Below are 27,320 nucleotides of genomic sequence, written 5' to 3'. Positions count from 1 at the left end.
TGTTATGGAAATTTTTGCTCTGCTGCTGGTGAATAATGAAATAGAGACTGCAAGATTGCCAGTGACCCACAATACATGTCATCACATTTTGGGAAAAGTAGATCAAAGTTTCAATTTGTTATGAATTTTTTTCACATTTACTTATAATGGGCAAAATTTCAAATGTCTATAAAAAGATCTGTTTTGTTTTAGTTTACTTCAAACTTGACACAAATATAGAGGCGATTGATATGCTGACATCAGCACACGCATAGACATGATGACATCAGCTGGATCGATGCCAAAATAAGCTACAATATGTGCGAGGGGCGGGGTGTGTTGTGTTTGGGAGCAGTTGTTCAGTTTGTGGAGAATTAGCCACTAAGATGACTGAAGTGAAACGTGAAGAAAACTCCTCCTCCTCTTTCCTCCTGTTTTTCTGAGTTCATGTAAAGTATTTTTAGATGCACAGCACTCATAGGACAGTGATACTTCAGTACAGGCTCTGTTTTTTTTCCCCTGCAGCTTTAGAAATGCAGCAGCCTTAACATTCTGACCTAACACAAGTCCAATAAACTCATCCAAACAGGAAAAGAACTGTTCACCTTTGTGCATTTGTCTGATCTATGCCTCCATAAAACTTGTCACTTATAGTTTAATTGTCCAAGTTTGGAGATGCCAGACCATCATAGGTTTGTTCTTTTCAGTTGAGGATGGATAAGAAGCACTGTGTGAAGCTGTCGGTGCAGCCCTCCAGAGCACTAGTGGATGAGAAGTTCATTGTCCTGGTGCAGAACGCCCCACCTGGTTTCCAGATGACCATCCACTCCCTCCACCACAGTGAAGACGGACACAGCTGGGAGGCATTTGGTCACTACACTGCAGATGCCACTGGAACAGTAAATGGTGTGAATTAAGTCCCACTGCAGATCTGAAATGTACAGGAACATGTTTCACTCCCACAAATCCATAAATGTTCTGTTGTTGTTTTACAGTTTCTCAGGATCACAGTGTGGGTGGGACTTATTCTGGTGTGGAACCAATGGGGTTACTGTGGAGCCTCAGACCAGTTCCAGGCAGCAAATCATGGCTCAGGTAGGACTAGAGGGATGGGATCTAATACTTTTGTTCAAATACAGTACTCAAAGGTTCTGTATGTAAGGTAAAGGGGGTTGACACTGCAGAAAGTTAATTTAGTCGACCAGACCTCTTCTTATCGTCTTTTCTGTTTTCTGTCCACTGGCATCTAGAATTAAAATAACCTGCAAAGTTTGAGTTAATATTCCCTTAACTGAAATATCCAGAACTGACAAAAAAAACATACATACATGGGATATTTGCAATATAATCATGTGTAATAGTGACAATGGGACATTTATAATTCATGTGCAAACTTTAATCAGTTTTTACTTAGTGGTTTGCCTTGGTCCCCGTTTTCGTCTATTTGTGTGCACTATGTGTTGTTGTTTGTTTTTCTTTTTGTAAGTCTTACTTCAGTTATGGTATTGTGTTATTTGTAAGATGATTTTTTTTTTTTACTAGCCAGTGGGACTCAAAATGGAAATTAGCCGTATGCCTATAAACTCTCATATTTACGTGTAAATGTTCATTAACACGAACTGTCCCATTTTAAAAATAAGTAAATCATTCATTCATTACTGGTAATGTAATAATAACTTTTCCAAATTCAGATATGGTCGGAAATATTCGACATAAGTTCACAAGTCAAGAAAACATGTACTTGACACATGTATATGTACAACACATACTCGTCCTGCTGAAGCCAAGTTTCTGTGAGAGTCAAAATGTCAATTTTATAATCACCAATTAAGTCATTCTGATTTTTCATTCTGATTTTTAGAACTATGTTCTAAAGCTTTTAACACATAGTATGTACTGTACGGTACTGTAATTCTCTGTCCCTAGACATTCTCTCAACACAACACTATGTGTAATTTTTAGTACGTTGTGAATCCACCTCTTGTGGTTATCTGACGTCTGAATTCTAGTAAAATAGCTGCAAGTAATGTTAAAAATCAATATTATTTTAGCAAAGGGGATATAAGCATAAGAACATGAGAAAACATGAAACAAACTTTACTGGTAATGTAATAAGCATTGACTTTTCCAAATTTAAAAATGGTTGGAAATATTTGACATAAGTGAACAAGTCAAGAAAACATGTAACGTATGTATGTTGCACTTTTCACTCTGCAACATTTGTCTGGCAGTTTTAGGTACTTGTCAGATGACAACTCTTCATCAAAACAACAGACCTGTAGAAATGAAGATCCTCAGAAATATTTGTAGTATTTGTGATAAAGTGAAGGATGAATTATTCCTTTTTGTACTGAGAAAATGATCCTCAAGATCAATTAACACTCAAAACTGTTTTGGATTTGCAGTTTTTTCTGAAATATTGACAGCAATGATACAAACATAGGGAGATTTTATAGAATGTGGAACACGGGTGCTGATTAAACTATCCACTAGTATTATATACTAGTATTATGTACCATTAATACAGTTCAATAAGTTAAATAATGTTTTCAAAGCAGAATTCTTGAGTGGAGTATCCCAGCTCTTAGTGTTGTTACTTCAGTAAACCACTACTATCACCAAATCAATACTCGCTTTCCCTCAGGTTTCGGAAGATGAATGTTGAAACTCCCATGGAGGTCGCCATCTCAGTGTACCAGGGTCACCAGACTGTATTTGTGGATCAGGTGCAGCTGACCAGTGTGGTGGCAGAGCGCTGGTACATGGCACCGGGGGTCCGCAGGATCCCGGTCACTGAGTCAGACCTCACTGCCACCCTCTTCCTGCCCCCAGGTAGGACCAAACTTTACATAGAGGGAGTTTTGCACAAACCAGTGATCGATGGAACATGTAGAAATGTATCCAATGGATTTCTCTATCAGTACAGCCCATGGAGTTCTAACATCTGAGTACTTTCAAATATAAATACAGTATGTAATAAGTTTTACACAAAGACAATCTCATCTAAATTATATGGCAGTAACTGTCAACAGAACATTACACTATATTTGGCCGAGGGGTATCAAAAGTGTGCAGCAGGTTAGATTAGATTAGGTTAGATTAGATTACATTACGTTACATAACATTACATTACATTGAGTATGGAGTTATTCTGGGGCCAAAAGTTTTGAACATGAAAAAATTAAATTTGAAACTGAAAAGTCAAGTTTTGATCTGGAGTTTTTTAAAAAAATGCAACAATGTATTCAAATTAAAAATCAGTGTATGACTTTTTTTTTCAGGTTAAAGGAGTCGTATGTAGGTTTCTGGCCGACACTGGTACTACAGTCACATTCAAAATACTGTAGAGTGTGGTATCCCCTCCGCCTCACCCCAGACTAGGGGTTGCCAGATCCAGCATTAGTGTCTACTACAAGGAGCTGCCATGGCAAGCAACATGTAAAAGACTGACTCCAAAATAAGAAATATTACGAAAAGGAAAGAAATAGTGATAACAATAGCTATAAAACTTGTACTGTTTTTTCTTTTTTTTGTCACATCTTCATATGTGTAGATTTGTCTGTACCATCAGGGCTTTGTTTGCCCTGAGTTCATACTCTATGGCAGTGTTTCCCAACCAGTGTGCCGCGGCACATTAGTGTGCCGTAAAAACTCATCAGGTGTGCCGTGGAAGATGATCCAATTTGACCTGACTGGTACTGGAAGAACAGCGTGATATAGATCCATACGACTGTACGCACTAATGATCCACTCAACCACAACAGTCTCCTGTTTGACTTTGCAAAAATAAAAGTGAAAGTGAACCAGCCCCGATGCGCTGCGTTCTGCTGATAAAGCCCCGCGCACCCCAACCCCCCCACCCCACACACACACACACACACACACACACACACACACACACTAGTGACGCGCGGATTAGCGAGTAACCCACAAACCCCAGGTATCAGGTTGGGCAGGGGGGATATGCCTCCCATACTATTACACATTGGACTTCAATCCGGGGGTTCCTCTGAGGGGTCACTGACGAACCGCTCTCAGCTTTCTTGTGCCAAACGCTCCGTGACAATGTGCCCCGATGTGCCCCCCCACACACACACTGAAAAAAGAGAGACTCAGAGCTGTTGAGGAATATTTGTGTGTGTCTTTCTTTAATTCCTGCAAGAATATGAGCTTTGTGTTCAACTAAACAGGTCCAGGTTTCACACCGAGTAAGTACAGTGAGACTAGATTTGTATAATATTTCAGTAAATACACTTTTTGTGACATTTTTGTTTGGTGGTGTGCCTTGTGATTTTTCTAAAGTAAATATGTGCCATGGCTCAAAAAAGGTTGGGAAACACTGCTCTATGGTATGGAGACCCTGACTAGACACATGAAACTCATACTTCATATTTAAATGACATGTAGTGAATCCCCATGACCTTTTATCCTGTAGCTGTTGAAGCATTTTAGTTTTGGAAAGTGGTGGAGAGACTGTGGACTGAAAAAAGTAACAGCGGTAGAAGTCGTCCCATGGTTGTATGATAAAAGAGAACAGCTGGAGAACACCAGGACTGAAGGCTTCACTATGTAACTTTTATGTGACTTTCAGGACCTGGACCTTTCCCTGGAGTCCTGGACCTTTGGGGGGGTGCAGGTCAGCTGGTGGAGTATCGTTCAGCACTGCTGGCCTCTCATGGTTTCGCCTCCCTAGCCCTCGACTACCTGACGCCTAAAATCACCTTGAAAACCGGGAAGATGGTGAAAGACGACTACTTTGAGGTTATTAGAGTTATTCTACTAAGCATTAGGGATTAATAAATGAATCACTTTGGAAACTTTTGAAAGTAATTGCTACTTATACAGTATTTCTGCACTAGAGTTGTTAACATTTGATGTAATTTCACAATCACATTCTGGCATTAACATGGTTTTGTTAGATAAGTTAAAACACTGACTGCAGACACTGACCTCCATGTAACTGCATGTGTAAACCAATAAGTCATAATGGGGATGTAATTCAGTTTGAGTGACTTGGCTCGTGTGGTCCTCATTATGTAAAATATTAACCTTGGAAGACATGTTTGACTGTTTGAGTTCCATTAAGATAACAATCAGGGTTAGCTTTTAAGTATTTTGTGGTTTATTTTATTGCAAGTCTCAAAGATATTCATGTCACTCCAGTCCAAAGTAATGGAAACAGACTCTGTGTTTATGTGTGTGTTATGTGTGTGTTATGTCAGTAAAAGTATAAACAGTTGACCTGAGGTTCATTCACCTTCACCGACATGGCCACTTTGATACAGTAAAGCACTAAAAGTAGGTGGCAGGTGCTATATTCATGATATTTATTGTGTTTATTCTGCTGTGTTTCTAGAGAGAATGATTTCATCACACATTGTGTAACCAAATCTGATGAAATCTGATCGTTATATAAACCTCAGATAAACTTTTACACAGTACCATTATGAACAGAAGCACATAAAAGCACACATTCACCCAGACACTGTACTGTAGAAAATGTATGGACTTCTGTGAAGGCTCAGTTGGACATTACCAGACAAGAAAAGAACTTGGAGAGCACAGACCTCCAAGACCTCCTAACCATAACACACAAAGCAAAGTGATCACAGTACCTCCTGGTGGAGGTGAGGACTTATTCATAGGTTACAATCTGCAATTTCACCACTAGATGTCACTAAATATGACCCATTGAAGCTTTAAAAAAATCATATGAGCTTAAAGCATGACAGCTGCTGCAGCCAAAGCCAGAAAAGGGAACTAAAAACAAACTGCTCATTATCAGAAAGCTTCAAGGTTCCTGGCCACACAAATTTAATTACTTTTGTGGTAATGTCTGAAGTTCTACCATAGACTCTAACATTTTTTGTGGAAAAAATGCCTTGGTTACCAAGTTTAAAGCCATTCTAACGCGGTATAGAAAGCCTGCTGGAAGACTCAGCTCAATTTGCGCTTGACTCTGATTGGCTAACAGCTGGCCAATGAGAGCGTGGCTTTTCAGCATCTTTTACCCTGGGCAAGAAGTGGAGGAACTTGCAGAAACCGAAAGTGAAACTTAACATGCTTTGAACGTCCGACTCCTTCCATCCCTCTCTTTTACAGCAAACCTTACACAGAATTTTTGCAACTTCTAACCTGTATCCACTGGACCCCCCCTCCACTGCTCTATGGGCTCCCGGGAATGCTGGGCCCCATTAATATATATGCTGTATACAAAAACTGTCACTGAGCTGGACTATATTTGTGGGCGTGGTCTTACCCGGGTGAGCTCATGAATATTAATGAGCTCAGGCATTAACACATCACACTGACCAGCTTTAATAATTGGCCTGATTTCTCTGTTTATTTCTTTTCAGTGGCAATAGCAGGCAAAGGAGGTAGTGATTGATTTTCAAATTCACTACATAACACAAACACCTATGGATCGAACATATTTTTAACTAGAAGCACTCGGAGAGCGCAGACCTCCGCCAAGGCTGATCAGTGGCCCCCCCTGTGGGCGCCCCCCACGCCAAGGAGGTTATGTTTTTGCCAGGGTTTGTTTGTTTGTTTGTTTGTTTGTCTGTCTGTCTGTCTGTTTGTCTGTCCGTTAGTGTGCAACATAACTCAAAAAGTTATGGACAGATTTTGATGAAATTTTCAGGGTTTGTTGGAAATGGGCCCCCCCGTGGGCCCCCCACCCCCGATCACCACCAAAATTTAATCATTTCTTCCTTATCCCATTTCCAACAAACCCTGAAAATTTCATCAAAATCTGTCCATAACTTTTTGAGTTATGTTGCACACTAACGGACAGACAAACAAACAAACAAACAAACAAACAAACCCTGGCAAAAACATAACCTCCTTGGCGGAGGTAAAAATGTAAGTAAAAACGGTTTTGTGTGACAGGGCACCTTTAAGCTCATCAATCATTAGTCCACTAATCCCAAACCAGAGTACAAGCTATTCATCTCAGTCAGTTTGTAGACATTTAGAAGCATCAACAATGCTCTATCCTCTTTAAAACTGATTGTCTTCTTCTTGTAGACAGCCTACAAATTCCTGCAGCAGCATCCAAAGGTCAGCGGCTGCAGGATCGCCATGATGGGTCTTTCTTACAGTACCAGTATAACCCTGAAGATGGCCATTTACTCCGAAGTCATGAAGGTGAGGAGAATATGCTTCAGAAATACAGATTACAAATTTTATTTACTGGTTCCTTTTTTTTTTTTTTAACACCACAGCAACATTACTTTGTCAAAAACAAAGGAAATGGTTAATTTTTTCAAACTATTTTCACACAGATCATTCCCTATTTGGAATGTATGGACATGATTTATTACATATTCATTCATCTTCTGAACCACTTTATCCTCAAGAGGGTCACAGGGGTGCTGGAGCCCATCCCAGCTACCTCTGGGTGAGGGTGGGGTTCACCCTGGACATGTCACCAGTTCATCACAGGGGTGACATATACAGACAAACAACCAGTCAAGATGACATTCACACCTATGGGCAATTTAGATTCACCAATTAACCTAGTAATCTATTAAGTAATCTTCACCACCTTCTTGCCCCCCCCATGTAAGGTCCGGCATCAAAATGTGATTCAACAAAACTCATAATAAAGACAGTAGAATATCAAGGGGAGCTTCATATACTTTATGAAGTTTCCCTTGGCAAAGCAAATTTGTTCAGCCCCAAAAGGCAACCAGACTACCATTCTGCTGTTAGGATGCTGGAGAAGACAAGTTAAGAAGAAAAAAAAAAACAAAAAACCTAGTAATCTATTACATGTATTCAGTGATTTTTCTTGTAGGTAACTTTATGTTCATATTTAAATATTCAAGAGTGTGTTTTTGTGTTTAATCCTCCAGCTCAGCTGTGCAGTGTGTACCAGTGGGAGTCACGTCCAACCAGTTAACGGATCAGTTGAAGACATTTTCAAGATGTTTCACTCGTAAGTTGATTTGCTATCAATAACGAAAGTAAAAATGTTAGAAAATGCTGGCATTATCTCTGTGGACACCACAGTTGATTTGACAGAAATGTTTCACCAATTACTATCTCCTACTGTACAACTATGTCTTCTGTTTCAGGAATTCAGAAAAGGCGCGTTTCACTGAGGAGAAACAAGCAATCTACCGTGATTTGCTGCTGCCAGTCCCCACCGACCCTGGAATGAAACTGGATGTGAGTCTAACCATTCCTGTGTCTAGACCTTTATTTTTCTCCTTTGAGACCTCAAAACATGCCTTCACCTTAAATGGCAGGGGAATCCCTTTTATCAATAGAATTAATCAAAAATTGTAGATCATTTGACTTTTCTAATAGTAGCAGTGATGGCAGTTTGACCATTCATCAACCTTCACTTTATCTCTTATTTACTGAGGTAAAGGTCCTTCTTTCAATACAGCTGAGAAAACAAGATGAAATAATGGTACAAGAACCAGTAATTTAATCAATAATAACCCCAATGCAACATTGAAGGAATTACAATAACTCACTTGGATAAACAATGGTGATAAAAGGTACTTAACTAGAATATTCAAACAGAACCAGTGTGTACTGTTTTCACTGTGTGTTTCATACAACCAGTATATTAACAGCACATACTAAAAATCATGGGTTTTCGTTAGCATTTTTACCCTGGGACACACTGGCCACAGGGTATCGTCATCAGTCGTTCGTCCATCCATCTGTCTGTCTGTCTGTCCATGTCCATGCAAAAACTTTGGCGTGCACCAGTGGTTCTTATCCGTGGGGGGCAGCAGATAGTCAACAATAATAATGTGAGGGGAGCTCACCTTCATTGTCTCACAGCTTTATGGAAATGTCTTCCACATACAGGTCTAGGGCTGGGTAAAAAAAATTGGTCTTTAATTTTGCGTAATCCAGTAATAGTGGATGAGATTGATTTTTCAGAGCAGGACCGTGAATACCTGACCCGAGTACCGCCGACACGGAAGCATGGTCAACTCTATCTTGTGGGTGTAGGACAGGGCCAGAGCCTTTGATATGACTCCAGTTGTAAAAAAACGGCAGACAAAATATGGACCTACTTTGGGGTTATGGAGGGGCTGATAGTGTAACGCTGTCAGAACACATTCATTTCTATTGCAGCTGATCTAGCAACTCCAGCGCTACGTTAATAAGATATTGTTATCTTTCATTCTAGGAATATTAACTTGGATCCACACTCAGCCATAGGTGATACTATCAGTGACTGTGGAGTTAGAGGAACAGTAAAGCGACAATCACAGATCGCTATCGACTCCGCTCTGACCAATAATCCCCCCCCAGTTCCAACAGATTGTTTCCAGTGACTTTCTTGTAGTAAGGGCCTAACCTGATTATGTTTCCGGGGGGCCAAAACCAGCCATAAAATGGAATAAAGATGACGAAGAAGTCCGTTCTGAGCCACTGTACAAACATGGTAATGTTTCTGCCCTGTTCATTATTTAAGAGCAGATTCAGCTATTTACTGCTGAAATGTCATATTTCTTTCCTTTCTAATGTCAATACTGATACCAGTATTGATGTGTTGCATGGCTGCAGTAGTCAAATAATTAGGTTACAGCTGAAAATTGTCCTTAGGTATCACTAAATGATTCTGAATCAACCAGTTAATATTGAATGGAATTGATTGAATGATCAAATCGAATCGTGATTAATCGATTTAGAACCTTATGAATCGAAATGGAATCGATTAGGGAAATTGGCCGTGATACCCAGCCTTATACAGGTCCCATGTGCTATTTGTAGAATTATGTACTGAGGTCCGGATTGAGGTTTGGTATGTAAACAAATGGACGGATTGTGATTGAGTCAACTTCGAAGCTGTTCACAATGAGGGAAGTGATTCAGGTGCGTAATCATGGAAAGACTAATGGATTCGTGATACTTACACTATCACAGATTTGATGAAAAATTGCTGACAAACGTCATACATCGCTTTAACCGTACACTTGGCAATTGGGCACTGCCAGTTTGCGACCAACAACCGCAAATTTTTAAAAAATTGGTTAATCACATGAATTGATTCAGAATAGATTTGCAACAGATGAACAAACTGAAAGAATCGACTTAGTAAAAAGAATCAGACTTCCCAACACAACTGTAAAGGCATCTCTTACCCACAATACATAGCGTGACTCTTAAAGGCATCTTAAAATATAAGTTTAATTAATCAATTTCTATGCTTTTAATTACTGCTGTAATATATTTTAACACTAAATGAATTATTATTTATCACACATTTTGAATGATTTACATTTAACTTATTCAACTGAACATCTGAGGACAGAATACACCGACATTACTTAATTTTTTCTCGCAGTTTTGTTCATTATGAATGTTCAGAGCTGCAACAGGTGTAGAAAGCTGAAAAGCTGTTGGTTTCTTTGCAGGTTGGGCGTCTGCAGTGTCCTCTACTGTTGATCGTAGGTGAGGACGATCAGAACTGGGCAGCCCCTGAATCTGCACAAGATGTGAGTTCACAGTAGGGGTAATATTCTGTTTTGAGGAGAGTGGTTATTATATTATAAACAGCATAAATATTAACATTCAACTTAAGTACAAAAGGATGCCAAAAAGAAAGAATAACAGAGAAAAGGCTGAAAAAAAAGAGCATGAAAACTGATTTTGTGTTTGCAGTTGATGGTTAAAAACAAACTGCGAATTTTATAGCATAAAGAAGATTTCCTCCTGAAATATGCTAATATTTTTCACTGATACGTCTTCTTTTACCCTAAGCTTAAAGGGGTCATATTTTGCTAAACCCACTTTTATTAGTCTTTGGTACGTTTATTTGTGTATTTGGACCCTAATAGTTTAAAAAGTTTGAATTTGAACCCTCCAGGTGCTGCAAAGCTATCATTATATTCATTTTGGCAAAAACTGAGTGAATTTCTACAACCCATTTTAATTCCTGCTTAATTTGTTACATCTACAACTAGGTACATCACGACATTTGCACATATAAGGTCAAGACTTCTGATGAACATTTCTCAGAGTATGCCATAGTTGTTCGTCAGCAGCAGCGGTTGTAGTCCATACTGAAAATATGTCCAAACTTTAAGCTGATTACCTAAAATGTTCAGTTGTTGGTTGAACAGGACAGAGCAGCACAGCCAACAACCTGGAGGGGGCGGGGCGTGTCATGGCTCATGTGCATTTAAAGGGCCAGCGCTCAAAACGACCTTTCTGGTGTCATTACTCAGAAATAGAGTTGAAGATGGACCTGTGGAGTTGAATTAATGAAGAATTCAGACCCAAGCATAGTGTTTACAGTTTATGTAGACCACAGGGAAATATTCTGAAATGCATACTTCCATTTAAAAAAGCAAAATATCACTCCTTTAAGTAGAGCGAAGTGTAAAGATGGTGTTCAGGAGAAAAGCATTACATTTTACATTTTTCAATCACCTAGTCATTTATATTTTTAGTAAAAGCTGATATTTACTGCTGTTAACAAAAGGCATCCACTGTTGACATGTGTTTATTATGTCATTGAATCTTAACCCTTTCATGCACGAATTATGAGAACCTTAGTCAAGATTTTTTTCTTCAGTGTTTAGCCATGAAAAAAACAATGCAATCGAGTTTTTTTTTTTTTTTTCTATGGAGTTACAAAAATATCCATGCATTTAATTTTTGAAGTAAAGAAACATGTGTTTAAAACCCAATATCAGAAAGTGATATGAAAACAATGAAATAAAAACATTATTAATGCTGCTAATCTGATGTCTTCTCACATTTTAACATATTCTAATGCTAGTAATTACTCACTTCATGGAGATAATATGCAAAAAAAACCCTTCTTGTCTAACAAATAACAATTGATTTACACTTAAACATGTTACTGCAGATCAGGTTTATCAAGAACAGTAAAGTTACAGTAATGATCTGAATTACAGTGTATGGGATGTTGCATAAGTGTCCACTGTGTTGGCTGATATGAAACTAAAACAACAAAACCCATTAATATACAAGAGAACAGCTGGAGAAGAACTGTCCACTGGAGTGGACAGTGCATGAAAGGGTTTACAATATATTCTTATACATTTCTTAAACCCTTTGTTTGTCAGATAAAGGAGATGATGGAGCAGGCGGGGAACAGTCACCTACTAACTCTCCTGTCATACCCAAACACTGGTCACCTGATTGAACCTCCGTATTCGCCACATGCTCGAGCCAGCAGGTTCAAATCAGTCGGCTCAAATGAGATGCGTAAGTTCACCTGAAGAAAATGTTTGCATGCTTCAATTATGTAACGCAAATACATAACAAAAACACCACTGAAACAAACAATACACAGGGAAAAAAATAATAAAAAATACGATATAACTGAAATAACAAAGTAAAGTAAAAACAATAAAAATGTAAATCAAATTATAAATCATGAAATACAAATCAAATGATATACAGCCTTACATTTTGTTCAATTATGTAACACAAGAATAACACGAACATAACACTAGAATAAATGTGTCCTGTTTGTGTACAGTTGTGGTTCTGTGGGGTGGGGATACGGTGGCTCATTCTCGTGCTCAGGAAGACGCCTGGAGGAAGACACTGGCCTTTCTGCGGGAGAATTTATACAGCAGAAAAAACTCTATCGCACCTGTAAGGGAGATCTAATAGAACACAGATAATTTGACTTTAATCTAAATACAAACAGAGTGTAAATAATTAATAGTTGAACTTTTTGAACTTTGTATCCTGTGACAGAATACATTGAATGTTTGAATCATTACAGTCACATACAGAACAGTCAACACATTCCTTCTAATAATTTCTAAATCATTCATCAATGTTTTGATTCTGGATGAATAACAACATATGTTACACGTTGATTTGGGCCCCAGGGGACAGATGCATGTGTTGGAGTTGACTGACAACCAGACGACGACACTTTGTCGTTGTTCATTCAGTCGAGTAACAACCACCCTATTGTGTCCAGAGGTCGAAGGTCAGCAGTGTTGGGAAGAACGGCGTTAAAAATAATGGTGTTACCAATGCCATTATTGTTTTCCATTAATGAGTAATCTAATTCATTATTATTTGAAAAGTTACAACGCTGTGACCATTACTGACATAATACCCTCAATTTAACACAGAATCAAAGTATGTTTCTTATGTTTTTTTTTTAAACAATGACTTTCTTAATTACCTTGTTGAATGTAATCTTATACTTTGGAAAGCTGATTTAAGAAAGTGAGTTAAAACTTTCACATCCAAAAATACATACAGCTAGGATTTACTTGCCTATTGTCTTTGTAACTTTTTTGTCTTCTGCTGAGTTTAAAATGTTCACGAAAGAAGGACAACCTAACCCTGTATCCAGCCAAATGGAGTCAACACTTCCTATTTACAAGAGTACTGGACTATGTCCATGTCAGGCTAACCCCAGGTAAAGACCAACTGTCTGTCACAAGCAGACCATAAATGGGAGCCTGTGATCTCATGCTGATTCTGCTTTTGGGTGTTGATGTTGAGGTAGACCCTGGGCCTCAGTCTTCATCATCGCTAGCTGGGCTAACACCACCACCAGCGGCGGTGGCAAGGCTAACATCACCAGTGGCTAACAGCGGACTAGCGGTGAGGCTAACACCACCAGTGGATAACAGTAGACTAGTGGTGAGGCTAACACCACCAGTGGATAACAGTAGACTAGTGGTGAGGCTAACACCACCAGTGGCTAACAGTGGACTAGCGGTGAGGCTAACACCACCAGTGGTTAACAGTGGACCAGCAGTGAGGCTAACATCACCAGTGGCTAACAGCTGGTGGTGTTAGCTTAGCCACTGTTTGGGTCTACAAAATTTTTCATGGCCAAGCTCCATCTCCACTACAAGAATTTGTCAAGAAAAATTCCAGCAGATTAACTAGAGCAGGCTTTCGAGGTGATTACAGAGTACCTTTTAGGAAAAGTGCTTTTGGGCATTCTATTTTCTTCTTTTGTGTATCTCACACCTGGAATTCTATACCAGGTGCAATTCTTGAAGTACCGCATCTCACCTCATTTACTAAACATTTCAAAGCATGGCTATTGGACGATCAGAAGTGTGATCATAACTCTGTGTAATTAGTTTGTCCACTGATGGGGCTTATTCTTAGAGACCCTGTAACTTGAAGCAGTGCTGTGCTGTATAAAAGGGCTAATGTTAGCAAGGATGAAGGACTTATCTTTGGAAGTTGTGTTGAAGCTGTTTAATTTAGTTTGGGAGATGGGGAGGATTCCTATTGCATGGAAGCTCATTGTGCCCATTTTAAAACCTGGTAAAGATGCTTCTGATCCATAGAATTATAGGCCAGGCAGGTTTCTTGTGTACAAACAATACTAGGTGTCGTGTGCAACCAGGGGGCAGAAGACCGCTTCAGAGTGAACTGATATCAATGTAGATGTTGTATTGTTTGTAAGTTCTCGCTGACTCAATTGCAATAAAATGTCATTTCATAGAAACATCTGTTTGTCTTTCATTGCATCACAAATCAGAAAAACACTTGCAGAAATGTCTGTGAATTTCACTCAACATATCAGGTTGTGATGGTTATTTTGGATGTCTAGAATATCAGGAGCATGATGGTTATGTTAGTGAATGCTAATAAAGACAAAGTGAAAATGTTTACAGCAAGGCTACTTTATGGCCTGCCAACATTTAGAAGGAAAAAAAAACCCCAAAAATCGCCTATGTCACTGTAAATATACGTTGCACTACACATCTGATAGCTCATTAGCTAGGTCTGGGACAGAGATAGCTCAGACCAATTATATCAACAGCCTAAGCAGCTCAGTCAGTGTATCTTTTGGTAAGTGAATTTTCTTTTCAGAAACAAAAGAAAAACTAGTGGGTAATTGATTTTTTTTTTTAAACAGAGGAATTAAAATTTAATTTCAAGACATTTTTCTTTTTCAGTGTCAAAACAGATAAACCAAATTACAAAACGGATTGATTTTCATCTTCTCTTCTTAATAACATAAAAAAGTTACTACCTGACAGAGATGGAAAAACAGACCAAAAACAGCTGGTTTTTTTTGTTTGTTTTTCTTTTGTTTTTGTTTTTTTATTTTCTGAGACCAGATGTTGCCATTTTCAAGGAAAGAGTGCTCATGTTTGGGTCACAAAGAACCACTACATGATGAAATTCAAAAAAGACAAACATAAACTGTTCTTTTTATGGGGACCATCTAGAGCAGGGGTGTCGAACTCATTTTCTTTCAGGGGCCACATTCAGCTAAATTTGATCTGAATTGGGCCGAACCAGTAAAATAATAACATAATAATATAATGTTTACGTCTACAAACCATCCTTTCAAACAACAATAATAACGTGAACAAACTGAAACAATAAGTGTGATTTTAACAATATTGTGCTTCAGTTTATCATTTCCACATGTTCATCACTGTGGGTCTACAAATACACAAAACATTCGATATCAGGCAGAATAATGTTAACATTGTACTTCTCTTAAAACATTTCAGGTTCATATTTGTTCAGGTTATTCACATTTTTTGTGAAATTATACTTTGTTTTAATGTAAATACATGAAAATATTTACCTTTACTAAGAGAAAAAAATTGGAGTTGTGAGAATTTCTTGATTACTATGATAGTATTTTACTGGTTTGACCCACTTGAGATTGAATTGGTCTGAATGTGGAACCTGAACTAAAAGGATTGTTAATATCTTAGTGTAATTTTTGCATTTCACAACTTCATCCTAAGGGCTGGACTGGACCCTTTGGCAGGCTGGATTTGGCCCCCAGGGCCACATGTTTGACACCTGTGATCTAGAGACTGTGCTGCTCCTATTTTGACATTGTTTATACACCAAGAAACTATGGAGGGACTTCAGTAGATTTATTATCAACAATGTTTTCCGAAACTTTGTCATGTCGTGGAAAAATGTATTATTTAGTTTTTGCAGATACCCCAAAAAGGAAAAAAATAAATAAAGTTTATTATTATTATTTTTTTTTTACAATTAATTTATTTCTTACTTGCTAAATCTTTCATTCACAAATGTACGTTCTTAAAACAAAACCAAATATTTAGTTTTTGAAAGATGTTGAACTTTATTTAAAGCTTTTATATAAATGTGGAAACAAAAAGGCTTTAAAAAACATTCATGTTTGTTCTGATGTAGACATTGTATTATAATAATATAATCCTTCCGCCAGGCAAACTTGTCATGTTTGATATTGTGAGCCCTTTTAATGGCCTGGCTGGAGCCATAATCTTCTTTAGGCAAACGGATGAGATCCCCTCGGTAAATTCTACAGTTTCCCTCCTTCCTTTTGCCAGTTTGCACATGAACAGTTTAACTCTTGTGCTCATTTTCTTCTGCTGTTTGACTGTTTGTAAATGTACCGCTTTCCGCTCCCCGGCTGCGCGCGCATATCTGCGATGACGTTGCACAGGAACCCTAATTTGCATGGTGACGTCTCAGTGGGCGGAGCCTGAAGCTGCTGTAGTTTGGCATAGGTCATTGTGTACCACAGAGAAGTTTAATGTTTAGCTTTGTACTATTCCTGTATGTGAATACATTTATGTAATGGTGTGTTGTACTGTAGCACCTTAACATCAGAAGAAGCTGCCAAGGACCCTGGACTGGAACTGCCCTGAGGTCAGGTCTCATTCTCCGTAATTTACCAACTCGAACCCCAAGAAATGCGACGAGTTTTGGACTTGGAGCTAAAATTCAGAGAAAGTGTATGGACCTAGCATGAGTATGTAGGATATTCAGACTGTTCAGACCATGTGTTTGGTTTTAAATGATTACTAATGGAGGTCTGTCCTGAATACAGAGCTATGCACAGTGTAATCAGGACTAGATAGTAAATATTATTACATGTGACAGTACTTAATCTGTGTCCGTGTGTTACAGTGTGTTTTCTTCTGTCATATTTGCTATAACCTTTGACCCACTTACAGATGCAGTCCTACCTGTATGTAGCACTGGTATAGAGCTGTAAAAGGGGAGTGGACATGAAACTAAACCTTAGCCATTATTAACCGTTTACTTGCAACAATCCCTGCATACCAACTATGATCATACTATTATTTGAAACAGTAGTAGTCTGTTGGAATGGAACTAAGTACTCACTCTTACTCCAATACTGCACCTATGAACAAATTAAAGTATTTTCATTGTCTGCAACTTTATACTTCCACTCAACTGCATTTCTGAGGTGAATATTGTACTTCTCACATTCTCTTCAAGTGAAAAGCACTTATTTTGAAATATTTTTATTTAGTGATTGGGATAAACAGAATGTTATTTATTGTTTTTAAGATATTTAAGGCGTAAAATTACACTATATTTAGTGTGTAGTGTTTGTGAAATAATTTGTGTAATATACTCTGAGTTTGTTTGGTTACCATATTACAGTCAATATTTTTGTTAATTCAAGTGATGGTTATTGTTATTGCCCAGAGCACACCTGGTGGACCTCTACATACCTACACATATACCGTAGGTATGTAGGGATATGACAGACAGACACCTGGAAGAGGACATGTTTTTAAGAAAGGCAGCAGACGCCATGGTCCATTGTCTGTCTGTCGGTCTGCATATTGGTAAAAGAAACTGCACAATTAGACGGTTTTCCCGGAAAACAGTCCTCTGTCTCCCTGCCCAAAATGATATCCTTAGCTACATCTGTGATCATTTGATTTTGAGTTTATTTAGTTTGTGGAGAATTAGCCACTAAAATGAATGAAGGAGAACATGAAGAAATGTCCTACTCCTTCCTCCTGTTTTTCTGAGTTCATGTAAAGCAGGAGTGTCAAATATGCAGCCTGCAGGCCAAAACCAGCCTGCTAAAGGTTCCGATCTGGCTCGTGAGATGAATATGCAAAGTGCAAAAATTATACTGAAGATATAACCAGTCCAAGGTGTTAAAATCATTTCAGTTTCAAACTCCAATTTCCTTCCACGGTGATCTGTGTTGTAATGCACATATGCAAATGATAAACTCAGACATGATATAGTTAAAATCCACTTATTTTTTCTTAAGAAATTTTTGGTTGTCCATGGTTGGTAAGGTTATAAAAAAAAAAATTGGGAGAGGATAAGCTGTAAATGTAAAAAAATATATATAATTTTACTCTTTTGCACTAAAACAAAGCAAAAAAAAAATGGAGTTCTCTGTATTTTTAGGCTATTATGCTATTTGCTCTTATTTTATTGGTCTGGCCCACTTGAGGTCAAATTGGGTTGTATGTGGCTCCTGAACTACAAAGAGTTTGACATCCGTGATGTATTTAGAGAAACATAGTGCTCATAGGACAGTGATACTTTAGTACAGATTCTGGTGGGGTTTTTTTCTTGTGCAGCTTTAGAAATGCAGCAGCCTTAACACTCTGACCCAGCACAAGTCCAAAAACAGGAAAAGAAGTCTTCACCTTTGTGAATTTGTCTGATCTATGCCTCCATTACCAGTCAGATTTGGTTTCATTGTCCAAGTTTGGAGATGCCAGACCATCATAGGTTTGTTCTTCTTTTCAGGTAAGGATGGATAAGAAGAAGCACTGTGTGAAGCTGTCGGTCCAGCCCTCCAGAGCACTAATGGATGAGAAGTTCATTGTCCTGGTGCAAAACGCCCCACCTGGTTTCCAGATGACCATCCACTCCCTCCACCACAGTGAAGATGGACACAGCTGGGAGGCATTTGGTCACTACACTGCAGACGCCACTGGAACAGTAAATGGTGTGAATTAAGTCTCACTGCAGATCTGAAATGTACAGGAACATGTTTCACTCCCACAAATCCATAAATGTTCTGTTGTTGTTTTACAGTTTCTCAGGATCACAGTGTGGGTGGGACTTATTCTGGTGTGGAACCAATGGGGTTACTGTGGAGCCTCAGACCAGTTCCAGGCAGCAAACCTCACCTCAGGTAGGACTAGAGGGATGAGATGGAACAAAGTACTTTACACCACTACTGTACTTAGTGGTCCAATATGTGTGATTAAGAGCAAACTAATGAAGTGTAAATTACTAATTCGGTTTTGTTACTGTACAATCATTGTTACAACCCAGCTCCGCTAGGGGTTAGAGCGAGTGAAGGAAGTAACAAAAGAAACCGGGAAACTGTGGAAACGTCATACTGGACTTCAAGCAATGTGGATTTTGTGCCGCTCCACTCTTCCTCCAGACTCTGGGACCTTGATTTCCAAATGACATGCAAAATTGACTTTGATCTGAAAAGAGGACTTTGGACTTTCCATAGTCGGTTCTGATTTGGGCTGCCTTGACATCTGTTGGTGTTGGTCCACTGTGTTTTTTGAAGTCCACAGTCATCGCAGCCATCTACCAGGACATTTTGGAACACTTCATGCTTCCCTCTACTGACAAACTTTATGGAGATGCTGATTTCATTTTCCAGCAGGACTTGGCACCTGTCTACACTGTCAAAGGTACCAAAAGCTGGTTCAATGACAATGGTGTTACTGTGACTGATGGACCAGAAAACTCACCTGACTTGAAACCCATAGAGAATCTATGGAGTATTGTCAAGAGGAAGATGAGAGACACCAGATCCAACAATGCAGATGACCTGAAGGCCCCTATCAAACCAACCTGGGCTTCCATTCAACCTGAGCAGTGCCACAGGCTGATCACCTCCATGCCACGACCCACTGATGCAGTAATTCATGTAAAAGGAGGTCCAACCAAGTATTGAGAACATAGAAACGTACATACTTTTCAGAAGCCTGACATTTCTATTTAAAATATCCTTTTTTTGATTTTATGCAATATTCTAATTTTCTGAGACACAGAATTTTGGGTTTTCATTATCTGTAGGCCATGAAGATCAAAATCTTAAGAAATAAGGCTTGAAATATTTCGTTCTGTGTCTAAGGAGTCTATATAATATATGGGTTTCACTTTCTGAAATGAGTGACAAAAGATATCAAACTTTTTCACGATATTCAAATTTTTTGAGACGTACCTGTGTTGGCCGGGTGATGTATTGGTAGATCATTAGGGTTGAGAATCGCTCTTTGGTTGCCCTGTCATCTAGGACCAGTTTGTCTTGGGAGACCTTATCAGAGGCTGACGCCCCTGACAACATAGCTCCTAGGATCATTTGGGCACTCAAACCTCTCCGCCACAGCAAGATGGCAATTCAAGGAGGAGGAGTTATTATCCCTTTGACTGAAATATCCAGAACTGACCAACCAAACACAAACTTTAATTAGGTCCTTTCATGTTTATTGTAACCACTGTAGGTGAGTTTGAGACAAGAGGCATTATGTTAGTTGCAGTCTGCAACTTCATTGCTAAATGATAGATATCGCACGCTGAACCTTTTAACACAGAGAATGTACTTATCTGTAATTTCTGCTCCTAGTGTGTTGCAGATCTACCTGTTTTGTTATTATCAGACTTATAAATTCTAGTGAAATTGCTGCAAGTAATGTCCAAAATCAACATTATCTTAACAAAGGGGATATAAAACTAAGAACAGGAGATTGTATTGTTACTTATGTAAACCGCCGCCGTCTTTCCCTCAGGTTTCGGAAGATGAATGTCCAGACTCCTATGGAGGTCACCATCTCAGTGTACCAGGGTCACCAGACTGTATTCGTGGATCAGGTGCAGCTGGCCAGTGTGCTGGTGGAGCGCTGGTACATGGCACCGGGGGTCCGCAGGATCCCTGTCACAGAGTCAAACCTCACTGCCACCCTCTTCCTGCCCCCAGGTAGGACCAAACTTTACATAGAGGGAGTTTTGTCCAAACCAGTGATAGATGGAACATGTATAATGTAGCCAATGGATTTCTCTATCAGTACAGCCCATGGGTATAGTACCAAAAAGTAGTTTTAGTAGAGGGCAATCAAGAGGTTTTGGCTTCACTTTAGGAATTTCCTCTGGGGATTCATTTGTGTAATTACACTGTTTCCCACAAAGTTGAAAAGTTAGGTCAGATTTATTGTCAGTTTTTGCCATATGTGCATCGCATACAGAAAACTGAAATTAAATTAATACTTTCAGTGCCATGGGCCGATTAAATCGGCTTTACGAATACAACCTTTAAAGTGCCACGGTCCGATCAGATCGGCTTTGGAGAACACGCCACATTTGTGTACAAACAAACCATCCACCCCCATTTCTTTCTCACATTTCGATGACGTTCTTTCTGTGTCCCCCTTTTGAGACCAATCAGACGGGAATTTGAGGTCACGCGACCGAATAATATTTTTATATCTTTTTAATGTTTCTTATTCTCCGGTGTTTCATCAGAGGGAGCCCTCCATGCCGGGGGGCGGCTGTGGACTCCGGGGGCTGTGGCGCCTTCTCTCACTGGGGTCCGCTCCTTTCTGGTGGGTGGGGGTCCCAGTTGGCCCTCTCCCACTAGTTGGGATGCGGGGCTGTGTTGCTGGTGCCTGGTCGCTGGGGTCGGCGGCTGCATCCTGGTGCAGAAGGCTCCCTGAGACAGCGCCTCCTAAATTGATCTTTTACTTTTACTTGTACATTTTTGTTCTGGTCTACCCGTGCTCAGTCAGTCTTCTTAAGTATGTGTGAGCTTGTGGGATTGCATGTATATGTGTGTCTGTGTGTGTGTGTGTGTGTGTGTGTGTGTGTGTGTGCGGGTGAGTGGGTGGGTGTGGGTGGGGGGCGGTACTGATTTTTAAACTGATATGTAAAGCACTTTGTGCTACAGTTTTTAATGTATGAAAAGTGCTATATAAATAAAGATTATTATTATTATTATTATTATAAATTATGCAAATTACGATCAATAATGAATCGGCTGCGTCCGGTGCGTTTTGAATCTAATCAGCAATCGGTCGGATGTTACCGAGCGGTTTCCTGCAGGATTCTTCAAATATTATAAAAACGACGCGAAATACTGAAAAACGGCCAAATTCTGTGGCATTTTTAAGGCTTATTAGCCCCTTAACTGTCTGGCACTTAAAGAGTTAACTAAGGCCCCACGGTGCAAAGTGAAGATATTTGAAAAAAAAAAAGGGAAACCCCCCCCCCCAAAAAACTATAACCTATAAACACTAAACAGTATAACTATGAACATACAATATAACAATCAACAAATAGCGGGGGGGTTGAAGAGATAATAAATAGACAGTAAAGGGGCCACAGTGAAGTTAAACATCTGAGCTATTGGTAACAGAAGTTACTGATTTAAAGTAGCATGTGCAATATGTGCAATATGTAATAAAGTGGCAAGTGGCTGGAGCAGTCCCTGAGACTGGTGTGTGTGGGGGGGTGAGAGTCTAGGGTTTGAGTGTGTGAGGGGTAGAAGGGGGGGCAGAGCAGGAAGGGCGTTCAGCTTCGTGACAGTCTGGTGGATGAAACTGTCCTTCAGTCTGCTGGTCCTGGCCTGGAGGCTCTGTACTGATGGGAGGAGGCTGAAGAGCCTGTGAGATGGGTAGGTGGGGTCTCTCGTGATGTGGAGGGCTTTTCGGGTGAGGTGATAGGGCTGCATGATATTGGAAAAAACTGACATTGGGATTTTTTTAACCTTTTGTATACCTTATGTATAACCTTATGTATATGTATTGTGATATGAAAAAATACTCAGGAGAATATAATAGCTGTGTGGTGCCGACGTAAATGGTTTAACAAATTACTAGTGTTACCTCTCATTGTGGCAACAACAGCTGCATCCGCACACACCATCATCTTAAAATTGGAGTGTGTATTAAGATTTCAGAGATATAGGTCTGCAAATGTGTAGCAACATGGGTAGAAAATTTGATAAATATGTGCATAGATATGAGTGGGTAATAGCTGGAAATAGAGACAGGTCTTCATTTACAGATTAGACCGGCCTCTCATTTGGCTGTCTTTATACACATGGTTTTTGCTACTTCTCTGCTGTTGCTCATCTTAGATTAGGTTCGATAGAACTTTACTGAATTATGGTTCCAGTAGAAGCACAACACTGAATGTATACATCTAAGAAATGTTAAAAGACAAAAAGGAAAGAAAAGAGTAATATAAATAGTTATAGAAATAGTAGTGGAAAAAATGTTCACAGCTTCAAATGAGCAGTAGATTTGTCTGTATCATCAGGGCTTTGTTTGCCCTGAGTTCATACTCTATGGTATGGAGACCCTGACTAGATACATGAAACTCATACTTCATATTTAAATGACATGTAGTGAATCCCCATGACCTTTTATCCTGTAGCTGTTGAAGCATTTTAGTTTTGGAAAGTGGTGGAGAGACTGTGGACTGAAAAAAGTAACAGTGGTAGAAGTCGTCCTATGGTTGTATGATAAAAGAGAACAGCTGGAGAACACCAGGACTGAAGGCTTCACAATGTATCTTTTATGTGACTTTCAGGACCTGGACCTTTCCCTGGAGTCCTGGACCTTTGGGGGGGTGGAGGTCAGCTGGTGGAGTATCGTTCAGCACTGCTGGCCTCTCATGGTTTTGCCTCCCTAGCCCTCGACTACCTGACGCCTAAAATCACCTTGAAAACCGGGAAGATGGTAGAAAACGACTACTTTGAGGTTATTTGAGTTATTTTATTAAGCATTAGGGATTAATAAATGAATCAATTTTGAAAGCAGTGACAGAAATTAGGTGGACGGGGAGAGGGAAGTCTGGGCTTCTCTGCTCAGGGTGATGCCCCCACAACCCGGATGGATGGATGGATGAAAGTAATTGCTACTTATGCAGTATTTCCGCACTAGAGTTGTTAATATTTGATGTAATTTTGTGGTCACATTCTGGCATTAACATGATTTTGTTCGATACATTCAAGCACTGACTGCAGACACTGACCTCCATGTAACTGCATGTGTTCTGTGGTCCTCATGTAAATCAGAAGACTTCGAAGACATGTTTGATTAAGATTAGGTATGTTTTATTTAATAGAGTTAAGTGCAAATAGATTAATGACCAGAGACATCAGATGGATGTGAGTTTATTGTACAGTGAAATGAATATGGCAGGAAAAATTTCCTGCTTTTGTCCTTTCGACAGCAGAGCAGCTTCTCCACTGTCTGTCCAGTGTGTGGTGGAGAGGGTACTCATCATTGTCCAGGATGGATATCAGTTTCTTTAGTGTCCTCCTCTCCACCATGGTCTTAAAATTGTCCAGCCTGAGACCTGCTACAGACCCAGCCTTCTTGATAACTTTATCAAGTCTGTTAGTATTGTTGGCTCTGATGCTGCTGCCCCAACAGTCGCAAAGAAGATGGCGCTGGCCACAACAGACTGATAGAAGATCTCCAACATCTTGTCGCATATGTTGAAGGATCTCAGCTTCTGCAGAAAATAGAGTCTGCTCATCCTCCTTCTTATATACAGCCTCAGTGTTAGATTTCCAGTCCAGTCTGTTGCTGATCACCACACCCAGGTATTTATAGTCCTCCACCTCCTCCACTCCTTCTGATCCGTAGTGGCTGTGAAGGCGTCATCTTCTTTCTGAAGTCAATATTGCAAGTCTCAAGGATATGAATGTCACCCTAGTCTAAAGTAATGGGAATAATCTCTGTGTTTATGTGTCTGTGAAATCTGGTGGTCATATAAACCTCAGATAAACTTTTACACAGTACCATTATGAACAGAAGCACATAAAAGCACACATTCACCCAGACACTGTACTGTAGAAAATGTATGGACTTCTGTGAAGGCTCAGTTGGACATTACCAGATAAGGTGAAGGTGAGGGCTTATTCATAGGTTACAATATGCAGTTTCACCACTAGATGTCACTAAATATGACCCATTGAAGCTTTAAAACGATAATATGATCTTAAAGCATCACAGCTTCTGCAGCCAAAGCCAGATAAGGAAACTGAAAACAAACTGCCTATGAAAACTATGAAAACTTCAGCTTATCAATCATTAGTCCCACAAATCCGAAACTAGAGTACAAGCTATTCATCTCAGTCACAGTTTGTAGATATTTAGAAGCATTAACAATGCTGTGTCCTCTTTAAAACTGATTGTCTTCTTCTTGTAGACAGCCTACAAATTCCTGCAGCAGCATCCACAGGTCAGCGGCAGCAGGATCGCCATGATGGGTCTTTCTTTCGGTACCACTATGACCCTGAAGATGGCTGTTTACTCCGAAGTCATGAAGGTAAGGAGAATATGCCTCAGAAATACAGATTACAAATTTAAATTTCTCTATATTCTTCATAATTTTTTCTTACACCACAGCAACAGTACTTTGTCAGAGACAAATGAAATGAAAGGAAAGTTAATTTTTTGTGACTATTTTCACATAGATCATTCCCTATTTGGACTGTATGAACCTGTTTTATTACATTAGTTGAATGATTTTTGTTGGAGGTGACTTTATGTTAATATCTAAATATTCAAAAGAGTGTGTTTATGTTTAATCCTCCAGCTCAGCTGTGCGGTGTGTATCAGTGGGAGTCATATCCAACCAGTTAATGCAACAGTTGAAGAGATTTTCATAATGTTTGACACGTAAGTTGATTTGGTATCAGTAACTAAAGTAAAACTGTAAGAAAATGCTTGTATTTTCTCTGTGGACACCACAGTTGATTTGACTGAAATGTCTCACCAATTCCTATCTCCTACTAAACAACTATGTCTTCTGTTTCTATCCAATCAGGAAGTCAGAAAAGACGCGCATCAGTGAAGAGAACGAAGTAATCTGGCACGATGTGGTGCTGCCAGTCCCCACCGATCCTGGAATGAAAGCGGATGTGAGTCTAACCATTCCTGTGTCTAGACCTTTATTTTTCTCCTTTGAGACCTCAAAACATGTCTTCACCTTGAATGGCAGGGGAACCCTTTTTTTCAATAAAATTCATCAAAATTGCAGATCATTTGACCTTTCTAACAGTAGCAGTGATGGGAGTTTGAAGCAGCTTGACTATTCATCAACCTTTACTTTAGGTGTATTCACACCTACTTTGGTCCGTTTAAAATGAACCACAGGTTGTTTCCCCGGAAAGTTCGGACTTTTTTTAGGTGTGAATACAAACATGTGAACTCTGATTTGAATCAAACAAGCAGACACATGTATGACATCACATGACACACATGACACATATTCTTTGTGCTGGGTCACACATTTTTCATATTGGCATCATGATTGTAGGTTAAATCACGTGGGAATGGTAGCAATTAAACATGGTTCCATTCATTCTGGAAGGACCAATTTGGCAGGTTTTTGCAATTTTAACTAAATCCACGCAGTGGACTGTGCAGTGGAAGTCATAGCACATCTTCCAAGACCAGGCTGCACATTTTTGCAATAATATATTTGGGTCTATGTCTAAAGCTCTGGGACACATTTTTTTCAAAGTTTCATGATAATAAGTCAGTCAGGTAGTCAATCAGTCATGATAAATATGACAGATATATTGCTGCACCGTACTGTAATGCCATGCCTTGCACTGCATGCATGCACACGGGTACTAATGGAATAAGAACCATAAACTGAATAAACGATAACCTCAAAGCAACATTGACGTAACACACTTGGATAAACAACATGATATGTTAGCGTGTTCTGTTATTTTAACATTCTAGTTAAGTCCCCTCTGTTGTTTTTAGTTATTTTTTTCTAGCAGTTTTGTTCATTGTGAATGTTCAGAGCTGCAGCAGGTGCAGACAGCACAAATGATGTTTGTTTCTTTGCAGGTTGGACGTCTGCAGTGCCCTCTACTGTTGATCGTAGGTGAGGACGATCAGAACTGGGCAGCCCCTGAATCTGCACAAGATGTGAGTTCACAGTAAGGGTCATATTCTGTTTTGAGGATAGTGGTTATTATATTAACAGGATAAATATTAACAATCAACTTGAGTAAAAAAGGATGCCAAAGAGAAAGAATAACAAAGAAAAGGCTGGAAAAAAAAGTGTGAAACCTTCAAGTTGATGGTTGAAAACAAACTGAATTTTATAGCATACAGAAGATTTCCTCCTGAAATATGTTAATATTTTTCACTGATACATCTTTTTTTACCCTAAGCTTTAAGTAGAGCTAAGTGAAAAGATGGTGGTCAGGACAAAAGCTATACTTTTTACATTTTTTTAATCAACTGGTCATTTATATTTTTTGTAAAAACTGTTAACAAGAAGCATACACTGTTGACATGTGTTTATTATGTCATTGAATCTTAAAAATATATTCTTATACACTTCTTTAACCCTTTGTTTGTCAGATAAAGGAGATGATGGAGCAGGCGGGGAACAGTCACCTACTAACCCTCCTGTCATACGCAAACACTGGTCACCTGATCGAACCTCCGTATACGCCACATACTCGAGCCAGCAGGTTCAAACCAGTCGGCTCAAATGAGTTGCGTAAGTTCACCTGAAGAAAATGTTTGCATGCTTCAGTTATACATACATACTTAACACTAGAATCAATGTGTCCTGTTTGTGTA

The 27,320-nt window shown here is 39.3% G+C and overlaps 1 protein-coding gene and 1 long non-coding RNA gene across 7 annotated transcripts in view; one reads left to right on the top strand and one right to left on the bottom strand.

The window, feature by feature from the left end:
• The window catches only part of LOC115416758 (uncharacterized), a 26,690-nt gene extending 13,926 nt beyond the window's left edge, over window positions 1-12,764 (bottom strand). The window contains exons 1-2 of the long non-coding RNA XR_003935019.1: window positions 12,638-12,764; window positions 10,908-10,909 (exon numbers count right to left, since the gene is read on the bottom strand). This is a non-coding gene — a long non-coding RNA (uncharacterized LOC115416758). The remainder of the gene's footprint in view (window positions 1-10,907; window positions 10,910-12,637) is intronic.
• The window catches only part of LOC115416757 (peroxisomal succinyl-coenzyme A thioesterase-like), a 31,017-nt gene continuing 4,389 nt past the window's right edge, over window positions 693-27,320 (top strand). The window contains exons 1-11 of one of the 6 annotated variants that reach the window (XM_030130612.1): window positions 10,371-10,451; window positions 12,051-12,192; window positions 18,478-18,679; window positions 18,769-18,868; window positions 20,490-20,677; window positions 23,287-23,456; window positions 24,916-25,035; window positions 25,306-25,388; window positions 25,537-25,630; window positions 26,574-26,654; window positions 27,096-27,237. In XM_030130612.1, coding sequence (XP_029986472.1) covers window positions 12,148-12,192; window positions 18,478-18,679; window positions 18,769-18,868; window positions 20,490-20,677; window positions 23,287-23,456; window positions 24,916-25,035; window positions 25,306-25,388; window positions 25,537-25,630; window positions 26,574-26,654; window positions 27,096-27,237 — 1,225 coding nt within the window. In that variant the 5' untranslated portion in view covers window positions 10,371-10,451; window positions 12,051-12,147. Of the gene's footprint in view, window positions 886-974; window positions 1,075-2,623; window positions 2,812-4,570; window positions 4,741-7,008; window positions 7,129-7,838; window positions 7,922-8,060; window positions 8,155-10,370; window positions 10,452-12,050; window positions 12,193-12,469; window positions 14,449-16,446; window positions 16,697-18,477; window positions 18,680-18,768; window positions 18,869-20,489; window positions 20,678-23,286; window positions 23,457-24,915; window positions 25,036-25,305; window positions 25,389-25,536; window positions 25,631-26,573; window positions 26,655-27,095; window positions 27,238-27,320 lie in introns of those variants that run through there. The other 5 variants (XM_030130618.1, XM_030130617.1, XM_030130614.1 and 2 more) reach the window with 5 other exon arrangements.

The sequence above is a fragment of the Sphaeramia orbicularis genome, unplaced genomic scaffold (assembly GCF_902148855.1).
Source record: "Sphaeramia orbicularis unplaced genomic scaffold, fSphaOr1.1, whole genome shotgun sequence".
Lineage (NCBI taxonomy): Eukaryota > Metazoa > Chordata > Actinopteri > Kurtiformes > Apogonidae > Sphaeramia > Sphaeramia orbicularis.
Note: the sequence above shows the minus strand (reverse complement) of the source record. Positions and strands in the feature narration are given on the sequence as shown.